This window comes from Protopterus annectens, chromosome 4.part0 (assembly GCF_019279795.1).
Source record: "Protopterus annectens isolate FY-2018-M chromosome 4.part0, PAN1.0, whole genome shotgun sequence".
In the NCBI taxonomy this organism is placed as follows: domain Eukaryota; kingdom Metazoa; phylum Chordata; order Ceratodontiformes; family Protopteridae; genus Protopterus; species Protopterus annectens.
In genome coordinates, this window is record NC_056733.1 from 1,705,761,592 (window position 1) to 1,705,775,130 (window position 13,539).

Here is a 13,539-nt window from a genome sequence, read left to right on the forward strand (position 1 = left end):
CCATTCTTTCAGGATGCTGTCTCTTCAGAGCTTTTTTCCTCTCCTCCTTCCTCAGCCCTTCTTGGGCATTCTTGAGAGACCATCTTCATATTCTCATTCACCCTCTTAAAGAAATTTTTGTTTCTCTGTTTTATTCTCATTTTCAGTTATCTGCTTTGCCCTTTGGCCTTTCTGCCTTCCCATTGTTATTTACTAAATGCCTTGCTTCTGTCTACTTTTTGCAGGCTTCCAGGGTTATGGATATTCTTATCTTATCTAGACAACTTGATTATTCAGGCTCTTTCTCCTAGCAGTGTTCTATAAGGTCTACACTTTACCACTCTTCTATTACAAAGTCTGGGATTCACCATCAGTTTCAAAGTCTGTCCTTATGCCCTCCCAAGCTCTTATTCTCAGTTGTAGGATTCAGTCCATTCCCATATGTTGACTCTGGTTCTTGCTCCCAAGGTTTTCTGTAACAACGTTCTTCCAGCCTCCTCTTTCTCTGTCAGTTAAAATTCCCAGGACTTAGTGGGTTTACAGTCTCCACCATTCCCATGCTGCCTGTGTAAGGCTCCATATGTGGAAGCTCCAGTGGTACCTCAAATTACTGTGGCTTCAACATTGCCACCCTCTGGAGTTCCCTGTCTCAAACTCTATCTCCAGTGGTGGATTTGGCACATTCCCGCAATCTGGGACTGCTGCTCCACCCCCCCAAAAAAGAACTGTTCATGGTCACTTCAGAGGGAGGACAGGGGTAGCCTGTGTTGCTCACAGACCCACTTTATTCATAATTTCAGTCTGAGAACTACCCAAAAAGAACAAATGGGGATAGTTGGGGTTAGCAGGCTAGACTTGCAAAGGATATAGGGCTGCTAGCCAAGTAACCTTCTATGAACCTATTTTGCATGTTTGTCGAGGGCTTCTCTGTCTTCCTCCTCCCCAGTCTTCCTTTTAGCTTGTGTACTGTCCATTCAGTGAAGAATACTGCAACAGCGATGTAGAAGGACATAGTTCAGTTGTATAAAATCTTACCACAACAGACTTCCTTCTCTTCACTGTTGTAGTATTTTGTTCCTCTCTCCTTTCCACCTTTGTTATAGCTTTTGTCCCTGTGTTTCATTACCCACCATAGCTGAGGGACTGTTGCTTCCTTTTCCTTCTGAACTTATTTCTTCTAGATGTGCATGTTCTCCTTTGTCCCTGGGGGTGTTTTATTCCTCCTGGGGCAATTCTGTTCTGTGTATTTGCATCTGAACATCGCCTTTATGCTCTGTGCAGGAAATGTGTGTGGTGTACAGAGCCTATAAAATCTAAAGGTTGTGATATACTGGCTGGATGTTGGGCTAACCTCAGCAGGAAATTCATTCAGTGAAGAAAATGCAACAGTAAAGAGAAGGATATCTACATTTATGGTAAAGTTTTACACAACTGTACTTTCTCCAGTCAGAGTTTAATGTATAGTTTGCACATTTTCTTATTTAACTGAAGCATACAGTTTTATTTCTTACCCTTAAGCAATTTGCATAGTACATCTTACAGTTAATCTTGGACAGTGTAGAGTCACCATTTGTGGAGCCTGGTGCTTTGAACATCCCTTTTGATTGTCGAATAATTTGCTGAGCAGCTATAACTGTCATAGAAAGCTTTTTTACAGGTAAGCAGTAACATAGCAGGCAACAGTAACAATGTTTGCCGAGATACTTGGTTACAGTTTTCTAGGCAATGTGTATCTAAATAAGGCTATTTAAGAATTTGCTACTAATTAATCGTGGGTCATAGGATAGATTATTATACCAAATGTGTTCCTGTCTTGAATGTTAGAGCATCTGAATTTCTCACATGGAGACTTAATGCATTCCAGAGTCTTGTAACCCCGAAATGAAAAAGCTTTGACTAATTTTACAAAAAGGAAGACTAAACTGATATTCCTTGTCTTTAAATTATGTGATGAACATGATGCATCCAAAGTTGCTGCAAGTGCTTCATTGCTTAGGCACCCATATAGTAACATATCTTTCCTCATCAGTCTTCTACTAATAGAGTAGAGAGCAGGGCTATTTAATCTTTACTTGTATGGCAGGTGTCTAACAACTGTAGTTGTAAAACATCTTTGCATGGCAGGTGTCTAACAACTGTAGTTGTAAAACATCTTTGCATGGCAGGTGTCTAACAACTGTAGTTGTAAAACATCTTTGCATGGCAGGTGTCTAAACTGTAGTTGTAAAACATCTTTGCATGCTTTCCATTTTTTCAACTGTCAGGTGTTATACATGCAAAATAACTTGCTGTCTTCCAGAAGCTTTAACGATAGATGTGTAGGCATTGCTCAGTGTACTAGCTATACATCTTAGTACCTTTTTAAATGTAAATATAATCACTGCATTGTCATATTCAGATACTTCACACAGGATAACCTATTGTCCACCACTATACCCAGATCCCCGATGCTTCCAGCCACTGCTAAAATGATATCCAGAGCATATAGATAACCATGGTGGTTTACACCATGCACAAATTTGTTTTAATCCCTAGTACCACAATTTATGTTCCATAAAATTAATGAATCAAACTTTGACACTATACTGGTCACGGGTGTTATTGATAGAGCCACTGTTCTGGTATCTATTCTCATATATAGCATGCCAATTTATGGAAGCATATTTGAAATATATTAGAGACAAAACTGTATTTTTAGCCTCAAATCAGAGGGAGCAAGGTGGGGTGGGGGGGTCCTAAATGAAAGACCAGCACTGGTAGAGTTTTTAATGGCATCTAGAACAGAAGTTGACATTAAAAAGGAACAATTAATAAAGCATATAAAATATTACACAGTAACTGTAGGAATCAATCAGAGGAGATTAGAAATGATTGGGAAGCGAGATTGGATAAGCAATTTATATACAAAAAAGTCTCCCAAATATACAACAAAGTCTAGAAGACTTAGGATCTTTGCCTGGAAATGTTTACATAGGTATTTTTATACCCCAAGTAGACTACAGAGAATTTTTCCTCAGGTAGACAGTAAATGTTGGAGGTGTGAGGGAGAAGAAAGAGTTAATTAGGAACATTTTCTGCGAGTGTGGTCAGTTGGCAGACTTTAATGATTCCTTGCGGGATGCACTGTCAGATGCTGGTTGGGTAGATTGGTCTGATGAGGGAAATGATTTTTTGAGCTATGATATAGAATCAGAATTGCCCAGACATTGTAAGGTCTTGTTGTGTCTAATAATGGTGGCCGCCAAAAAACAATTACTAGAAAATGGAAATCGAAATCAAAACCAACTATACTGGAAGTAGTGAATATAGTAACAGATAAAACAATTGGAATTGAGATCATTAGAAAAGAGTAGGAGCAAACTACATAGGAAAAATGGGAATTGTGGGAACAATACATACAAGGGAGGAATGGGGGCTAAAAGGCAGCAGCACTTAAATGAGCATGATAATTGAGTGCGAAACACTGGGTAAGGTTATAAGTGATGTATAATGTTTGCAGCTGGGAGGGTCAGTATGGTTTGTGATGCAAAATGCTTGCGACCGAGAATTGGTTTCTTTTCATTTATATAAATGGATGACTGCCTATGTAGTAAGTGATAGTTTAATGAAAATGTTTCTTGTTTAAAAAAATATGTAATTGCTTAGATTATATATAATCTATAAAGATTATATATAATCTATAGTAATATATGCAAATAATGTTTTAGTATAGTTTGATTACTTTTATGACTGTAAATTTGCCAAGTAAACTTGTCTGTCCCAAGTGGTAATTCAGTAAAGGTGTTTGAAAATAAAATCAGAGGGAGCAAGCAGAAAAAGGTTTAATACTTAGAATCCCTAATCAAGCAAATTCTGCTGATGTGTGCTGTTTTCTTACAGTTCCATGTAGAACTTCATTTTTTCAGCTGTCTGTGCTATTTGGGTAGCAGGACCTTGTAAACTAAGGAGAAAGGAAGGAATGGGTAATCTCGTGTTGAATGTTAAAGATAACTATGCTCATTTCTTGACTGTCAAAGAGCTGAATGTTGAACTCCATTATGGCCTACAGAAAGGCTGTTGCCATTTTTCACCTACCTCCTTTTCACACTTCCAAGAGCATATTCAAAGAAAACAGGCTTGGAAGAACTTGCATTTGTATGGTCCAGTGATGGTGAATGTGTGCAGTGCTTTACTACCCATGCCACTTCCTTGCAAGCGATAGCCACATGTCCCAGGAAACCCATAACATGTATATATGTTTACTGAAAACACTTACTATTCAACCCAGTACCACCTCACTATTAACAGGGAATCCTATATGACGTGCAGGCACAGAGATTCCTGGATTCAACCTCTTGAGGAACAAATGGGGGACTCCAGAGGTAGACCTGTTTGCCTCCCCTCAGAACTACCAATTGAACAAATTCTGCACAAGAACTCCCCACAGACAAGCTTGGAAAGTGGATGTTCTGTCCTTTACCTGGGAAAGCCTCTCTGTTTATGCCTTACCCCCTCTACCTCACCTCTCGAAGGTCTACTAAAGATCAACCAGGGCAAGCCAAGGACAATACTGATTGATTGATTAAACCAGACTGGTCATGCCAGCACTTGTACCCCCTCTTGCGCAGCATGACACTGCTGCAACCGTGGCACCTGCCACAGACCCCTTCACTGCTGTCCCAGCAGTGGGCCAGATTCTGCAGTCTGCTTCAAACCCTGAAACTTGCAGCCTAATTCCTTGAGCTCTCCTCCAACATCCCTCAGTAAGCAGGTGCTGGATGTCATTCTGGAGGCAAGGAGGCCTAGTACTAGAAAATCCAATGCTGAAAAGTAGAAAAGATACTGTTCCTGGAGCCAGGCTCAGGGGATGACCACAATGGTGCCCAGCTTACCTCATATTCTACAGTACTTAACAGAAATGCTCCACAAGAGCCTATCCGTATCTATTAAAATTCATGCCTCTGCCATTTCAGCACATTATAATACTGAGCCCACCCCTCTTCTCACCCCTTGCTAAAACAATTCCTTGGAGGGGCAAAACATTTAAGACCCCCAGGAGAGCTCCCACACCAGCCTGGGAACTTAACTTTGTCTTGGAAAAGCTCACTGTGACCCCCCCCCCCTTTTTTTGAGCCAGCTGTGCAACAGCAGAGTTGAAATTCCTTTCCTGGGAAACAGCCTTCCTTCTAGCCATCACTTCAGCAAAAAGTGAATTACAGGCCCTCATGGCAGTGGAACCCTTCATTATCTTCCATGCGGACAGGGTTTCCCTCAGGTCTAAATCCTTCCTTTATGCCCAAGGTGGTGTCTAGTGTGGCCCTAAATCAGTCCATTCATTTGCCTACTTATTTCCCTAATCCACAAAACAAAGGGGAACGAATACTGCACTCTCTGGATGTGCACAGACAACTTCGATTTTATTTGGACAGGACTAAGCCTCTCAGAAAATCTGAACAGCTGCTAGTTGGCTTTGCTGCAGGGGCAGAGGGGAGGGCCATTTCAAAGCAAACCATTTCCAAATGGATAGCCCATTGCATTCATTTCTGCTACAAGCACCATGGGAAACCTACCCCAAAGGGGATAAGATCACATTCTACCAGGGCTGCATCTACCTCTGCGGCTTTTCTCAGAGGAGTCCCTACCAGGGACATCCTAGAAGCTGCTACCTGGAGCTCTGTACATACCTTCACCAGGCATTGCCACATGCCTCTCTCTTCTAAATCCAGAGCTGGATTTGCCACTGCAGTCTTGCAGGGCTTAATAGCGGGCCCTGATGCGCTTTAACTTCCTCCTCCCTTAGCTTTGGGAATCAACCCAAATGTAATGACTGCAACATTAAAACACTAAGAACATAGTACAGTTGTGTACACGTACCATAAATGTAGATGTTAGTGTATTCACTGTTGCAGTCCTGATTACCCTCCCTCCAGCCCCCTGACTTCTCTTGGCTCTACCTTTCCTTGTTTGGTATATTGATTCTTTCTGGTGCATTTGCTTTGTGATGAGGGTGTACCATACCATATAATTGCTTCCTATTGTGGGGGCACCTGACATCTGGGGCAAGAAAAACTGATGTAATGGCGTCTGCTACATGTTTTATACCCCTGACAACCTGATGTCATGGAAGACTGCATCTGACGCAGAAATCTGAAGACTCTGTTATTCAGGCTGGCTGAGGGCTACCTGCAGGCAGATGACCCAAATATGATGACTGCAACAGTGAATACACTCAACGTCTACATTTATGGTAAGTGTACACAACTGTACTTTCTGGCAGAGTGGAGGACAGCAGCAGTCATCCTTCCAAGCAAGGGGGGACCATCAACTGACCCAGGGAATTGTAGATCCTTAAGTCTCACTAACCTCATCTGTGAATCCATGGACATAGGTAATCTCCAGACCATGGACCCAACCCAGTTTGGATATCTGTTAAATCTGGTTGACTTTTTCGTGAAGGTCACCAAGGCCATAGATAAGGGAAAGACTGTGCATACTGCCTACCTTGACCTGGCCAAGGCATTTAATACCATCCCCCACTTGAGTGTTGTAGAGAAACTTTCAACTGGGCATAAACATCTACGTCCCCATATGGGTAGCCAGATGGCTCACCAACAGGACACATACTGTCATAGTGGGTGAATTCACCTCTAGTAAGAGGCCAGCCACCAGTTTGAATACCACAAGGTTCTGCACTAGGCCCTCCTGTTTGGTATTTATTTTTCAGAAGTCAAGGCAAATGTAGATGGCCTTTGGCTGACCAAGTTCATGGATGACTGCAAATTGGGAGCAGTCATTGAATCTCCAAACAATACTGATATGCTGCAGAAAGGATTAATGCACACAAATGGTTGGTACCAGAGTCATGGAGTGAAACTGAAAACAAAAGTGAAGAATTCTGTGCTGCCTTCTGTTGGTTACTTTTTTATTTACTTTTGCATGCAAGCACACCACAGTATATTAACTTAGTACAATCCAGTATTTAAAAGTAGCTGGTTATACTAAGTACAATAAATACACTGAGGCAAACTGCTTTAGTTAGTACGACATTTGTTACATTTGACTTGTTGTTCTACAAACACGCAACGCATATACTGTCAGCTCTCTATGCTTAAACAGACTTTGGGAATTTGCTATAGTTACATTTATACCAGAACATCTGGTATTTTTTCAGAGTCTGATGTAAAACAGTTCTTTCTTTGTATAACAGTTTTTCTTTGTTCTTCTAATTTATGATTTGTCCTTTCTTTAAGCTCGGTGGTCCAAGGAAACTATGTTATCTGAAACGTAGTGTTCCAGCACTCTGTTTCATCTTTATCTTGCTTGATGTTTCATTTGTTTACTTCGTGGATGTCCTTGCAGCTGCCATCTAGGCAATTACTTTTGCAAACTGTTTTTCAATAACATACTCCTTCACATGGATGCCAAAATCTTAACTATGCTCGCACAGTTACTACTTATGTTTCAGCATTTTACTGTATTTCTAAATTAACCCTTTATATTTCTTATTCTTGCAGCTTTTATTAAAGCTAATCATGCTAGCAGTAGTTTGGAAAGGCAGTATATACTATATAGAACCAGAGTTGTTTGTTTCAGCTTTTCCCGGTTAGGGGTCGCAACAGCGGAACTCCGGTCTGCAAATGATTGGCAGTAGATTTTTACGTACTGAGTTGCCAGCCCTAACGTACAACCTTCAACGAAGGTACGCCCATTCACGCATGTCTCCACACAGAAGACTATTTAGCTGAGAATCTAACAGGACGTCTTACTGTAAGGCGACAACGCTACTGCAGCACCACTACCGCAGCACTATATAGAACAGAGTATTCTTTCAAAAAAGTATTGTAATTCCTTTTGAGAAAGCAAATACCTCTGCTGTATAGAATGTAGATAGCATCCCCTTAACAGTAGACCCAGTGGTATGTGATCTGGGTACTTGGGTTGATAGTAATCTGAACTTTCACCACATGTCCACAGTGATGAGAAAGGCCTTCTATAGGCCTATGTGGCACAATTCATAAATAAGGGCATGGTATCCAGATCAAAGGTGCTATAATTCCATTGTACGTGGCCCTCATCAGACCAGTAGTTGATGGTGCACCTTTTTGCATGCACCTCACAAGACCTCTGCAACAGCTGGATTGACCCCAGAGGTTTCTCACCAGAAAGATGCAGGGTATAAAGTACAAGTCCTACACAGAAAGATTGAAAGCCCCATCACTGTTTTCTCTCTCCTACAGACTACTAGGAGACTGTCTGGCCTAAAGGGCAGTCTCTGATCTGAACCTGATGGAAATGTTACACATTCATAAATTAAAACTGCACAAGGGTCACTGGTTCCAAGGATCTTGACCTAGCCTGTGACATTAACAAATCATGTTATGTTGGAGAGAGATGCATCTCTGAGACTTCCCTATCTGTGGAACAATCTTCACATTCACATAAAGCCAAAGCCCTTCCCTGATAGTCTTCAAAAGAAACCTAGATCGATGGATGGTTAATCATTACTTTACTCCTGGGATGTCTCATGTCCGTCCTAGACAGAGGCAGTTGGTATTGGATACCATAGCACATTCTCCTACCTCTATGAGCTTTGTTCACCTAACTATTTGAAAATTGGGGAATTTGTTAAATATGGCTAGGCTTGCAAGGGCTTTTGGGCCGTTAGCTTAATAATCTCCTATGAACCTGTCCACCCAGTGGATAGCAAGCTGGCCGACAGAACCCAAGAAGTTAGAATTGTGGAGTCCACCTCTACAAAAAGACCAGTCAGAGTACATCTATTGGTCCTGGAATTCTCCTTTCTGGCATTCACTTCTCTGAAATCAAGGCAAATGTCAAGGGTCTGGGTCTGTGCTTGACCAAATTTGCAGATGATTGCCAATTAGGAGCAATCATAGAATCTCCCACTGAAGCTAATGGTCTCCAGGAAAGGCTGACAGACAAATAACTTCAGAAACCTGGACTAAAACTGAATGCCAAGAAATGCATAATGGAATCATTTGGGAAGCTATCCACCCCTAGTAATTACACACCTTAGTCGAACCAGTTGTCAGGGACTTTGGAACACACACATGGTAATCTAGCCTTTGATGATCATGTGTCTAAAGTAGCGAGGAAATCATTCTATGTTGTGCAACTTCTAAACTAAGGTATAGCATCTAGGTCTGAGTCCTTGCTTCACTATATTCAGCATTCATCACACCTATCCTTGAGTACATTGCCCTCTTTTTGGTATTTACATTATCAGGTACACCATTTGGAATGTCCTCAAATGTTTCTTAAGACTACAGGTCGTAAGTAACGTTCTATGCAAAGTGCCTCAAGGCCCTATCCCTGTATAGGCTGTTGAGGGGAGATCTATGCCTGTCATACAAAGCATTGTCAGACCCCACCCTGTTGCACCTCCCACATAACTGCAAAAGAAACAGCACCAGAATTACCTGTTCTAAAGACTCAAACCCTGCCTATAATATAAATAGGACCTGATTGAGATGGAGGTATGTATCCTAGAGACTACCCCTTCTCTGGAACAGGCTTCTCATCCACATGATGCAGAGTTCCTCCCTATCCCAAATCCATTGCAAGTTTTGGATGGAAAACAGGAAATTCATCAGTGGTTTACCACCCATATCTCTACTTGGATACAGGCAGCTTGTAAATAGTTCATCTCCCAAGACCCTGCTTGTAAATGTTTAATCTCCCATGCTCCTTTTAACACTTAAGGGTACCAGAACTTGTCAGATTTGGGATGTTGTGATTAGTCTTAAAAAAAGCCCCTGTGGTCATTAGCCTAACGTGCACCTATGAACTTGGAGAACTTTAGTATCAGTTGTGATGCAGCATGCCTTCGGAGTGGAGCAGATAACTGCTTGATTGCTCTGTTTGTGAGGAGATTTTAGAACTGTGTAAAGTCTGAGAAATTGTTGGGTAATTGGGCTAAATTACAGTAGCAGAATTCCTACCTGCTGTAAATCTATTTTAACCCAGAGTGATATTAAGTAACTCAGGAATGACAGTTTTCTGCAGCTTTTTATTAAAAAGAAAAACATGCATATTTGTCAAATAGAGCAATGCGTACAAGTTTGAAGAAATTTTTCTGAAACATTGAAATTTAACAGTATAACAGTTTAACTGCAGTTTTAAGACTGGAAGAAAACATGTACTGCTCTTGACTTGTCAGTTGATTTTAATATGGGAAGATTCTGTAGGTTGTTAGCTTTGCCTCACAGTAGCATGATGGCTATTTTTCTGAATACATCCTCTCCCTTTTTTTCTCTTTAGAGGCCTGCTGTGTGGAATTCTGTCAAGAAAGTGTACGATTTTCAAGCTGTTCAGCCTATGTCTTATGATTGTATTTCTTTCCCTGCTATGGCTTCAACTGAGCTGCCCAGGTAATACCACAGTTGCAAAGGAAAAGCATCTCTCACAAAAAGACTGTCCAACAGAAAAGGTGGTCTTGCTTGAAGATGATCCTTCTTGGGGAGCTCACAAGTTGGCAGTGGTTGTCCCCTTCAGGGAACGGTTCGAGGAGCTCCAGGAATTTGTCCCATATATTCATAGCTTTTTAAACAGGAAGAAAATACGTCACAGAATTGTTGTGATAAACCAAGTGGATCATTACAGGTGAACTCCTATTTCATTTACAGCTTTGGTGTTCTGCTTTGTTGCATGTGCATCTGATCTTGATCTTGTACTGCACACACACTACATTTCATGCATAGCATAATGTTAATGGATAATTTTTCCAGCTCATGCTTGGCCTCGTGCAACAAACTGTGGTAAATCACCTCAAAAGTTTATTTTGCACCATAGCATGTGATGCCTGTAGTTTACTAATATTGTTTGGGCACAAACAAAATTAAGCTTAATTTTTTTCACACTGTAGTTTTCAATTTAATTAAATGTGAAACTAAAGTGTTTGCTTCTGCTTTCAGAACTCTGCTTTGCTGTTGTGATGGGGCATTGAGAGAGCAGGGAATAGCTTTATTGAAATATGTGAGACTGTTTTATGCCCCTTATTTACATGCAAGTTAATTTTGTAATAATTTGGAGATATTTGATATTATACCTCCACCCCCCCCCCACTCCCCCAGTTTAATTTTTCAGGCCTACAGAGATGTTGAGACAGTTCACTTGAGCCAAACATATGACCTCGTACTGATTCCTACAGTCTGATGATTCTATCGATTAGGTTAAGAATTACTGTGTATTAGCTAAACTGATGCTGTTTAGTCTATGTATAACTGCTTGTCCAAACTGTATCTAGATAATACTTTAACTTCTGTGCCCTATACATTCTACTTGTATATTGTATTTCTGCATGTTTCAATGTGGAGCTTTTCTCCCCAGGCGTCTGCTGAAAAAGGACACGTCCCAGTTGGACTTTCCTGGTAAGCAAATGTAAAATAAATACAATGATGGATACGGGCAAATGCATGTATAAAAATTCTGTTGCAGGCCCAGCAGTGGAAGTCACCAGGGGATCAAAGACTTGGGAGAGGTATCAGGCTAGGGGAGGTAACTGCACACTGTCACAAGACTGACATTACTGACCAATTATAGACCCCCCTGCCACACACGCACACACCCCTCTACATATTGTGGGTGGGAGGATCTCCAGTTTCAAAGTCTTCCTTAGTGAAAGATTTGGCCCACAGCATAAACCACTGGTTACAACAGTCTGCTGCAGTCAGTGGCCAGAGAAGGCTCTAAGATCAACAGAGATCAGGCTGAAGACCTGGAAGTTGTGTACAGAAAGCACAACAGTTTAAGGAATTTCTCAGGGCTCTAGCACCTCAAGAAGAGGAAGTAAGTGGAGTTGAAGAATGACAGCACCTCAAAATGTGGGAGAATGATTAATTGGATCTATAGTTAAGCCAGGTATGGAATGAATTAAGGTACATAAAGTTGGTAGTGAAATACAGAAGTCCAGGAAGCCATAAAAAGAGTGCAGGAAAAAGTAGGAGACTGAAAAGACTGACTAGATTAGGAAAGAATACTGGTTGGCTAACAGGTTAAGAGACTAGTTGCAGTAGCAAAGAATGCATCATAAGTACTTTACCAGGTTTCAGAAAGTGACTCAATAGGTGTTACAAAGAGACTTTAAAGTTGCAAGGTAAAGCTGGAAAGATAAATAAGATATCTGATACTGGGGAGTTGGCATAATAGTTAAGGTGTTTCTTACAAACACAAGGTGCAGGGTTTGATTCTCACATAGGGTAATTGGCTAAGCTTAAAATGGCCCCCAGGGCAGTTAAGCCTAGTACTAATCTATGTCCACTTGTAGTTCCATAGTGAGACAGCTTTCATAACAGATGCCAGTAGCAACTCACCAGTCCACAGGTCATCAGAGGTGGATGAAAAGAGGACTTTCTTCAGCTTCTGAATGAAGAAAACACCCACAAGTTGTGTTTCCCCAGGCGCAGCATATGATGAAAGAAGAGTAGGAGCCCACCCTAAAAAAAAAAAAATAACTGCACTATGGGAAATGAAGTTAATGAAAGCAGCAGGCTTAGTTTAGATCTCAGCAGATATGATGAAGATATTTGAGATAGGGGAGAAATTACTCTTGAGGGTACTTGTAGCTTTATGGAGAGAGGCATATCCCAGATGACTGGAGAATAAGACAACTAGTGCCATTTTTCAAGAGCAAAGGTGACATTGACAAGTGTTGGCAGTACAGTGATATCAAACTCCTAACCATATTGCATGAAAGTTGTGGAGAGGGTGATAGATAAACTAATACATAAGTATTAGAAAGTGAGATGAACGGTTCGTATTCTGATCGGGATGCACAGTTAATATTCTGATCAGGCTGCATCCCGACTAACTACATTTGCAGTGAGACATACTTGAAGCTAGAAATGAGACGAGTCCAACTGGGCATTCCTAGACTTGGAAGAAGCCTATGACAAGGTCCCAAGAAAGCTGATATGGTAAGTCCAGTGGTGGTTCAAAGTCCCAGAGATACTGGTCAAATTAGTGTTTGCTATGTACAAGGACCCAGTGACTCAAGTGCAAACAGTGTTCAGTCTCAGAGGGGCTTCCAGTGGGAGTGGGTGCATATCACTGTTCATCTCTGAGCCCACTACTGTTCAGACTACATTAGCAAACCAGTCGGAGGAAACTGATCAACACAGTTGCTGTGTGCAGATGTGGCATTGCACGTAAACACTGAGCAGAAATATCAGTAAAGGATTGGGGAATGGAATACAGAACTGAAGGCACGTGGGCTGAAACTACAGATAAGACCATGGTAATGGCAGCAAATGGGGTAAATATGAAGAAGCTGAGAGTTAAGTCAGAATGGAAAATAGTGGAACAGGCTAACAGCCTCAAGTGCCTGGGAGGGGTGGTTGAGGAGAAGAGAAGTCTGGATGAGGAAGTCAAAGCTAGAATCAGGGGCGTTCCAACCATCTGGCAGTGTCAGGGATAGTACGTGACAGAAGAATGTCAAAGAAGCTGGGAATGTAAGATGTACAAAACGGTACAACCAGTACTACTTGGATTCATAGGTAAGTACTAAGCTAGCTGCCTTTGTGAGCCATTTTTAAACCTAGCTGGTTTCCCTTCCAAAGGTGA

The 13,539-nt window shown here is 41.3% G+C and overlaps 1 protein-coding gene across 2 annotated transcripts in view; it reads left to right on the top strand.

Moving 5' to 3' along the window:
* Positions 1 to 13,539, top strand: part of B4GALT7 (beta-1,4-galactosyltransferase 7) — a 730,869-nt gene that overhangs the window by 338,390 nt on the left and 378,940 nt on the right. For both annotated transcript variants that reach the window (XM_044069438.1, XM_044069437.1), the window contains exon 2: positions 10,240 to 10,581. In XM_044069438.1, the coding sequence (XP_043925373.1) occupies positions 10,240 to 10,581 (342 nt within the window). The remainder of the gene's footprint in view (positions 1 to 10,239; positions 10,582 to 13,539) is intronic.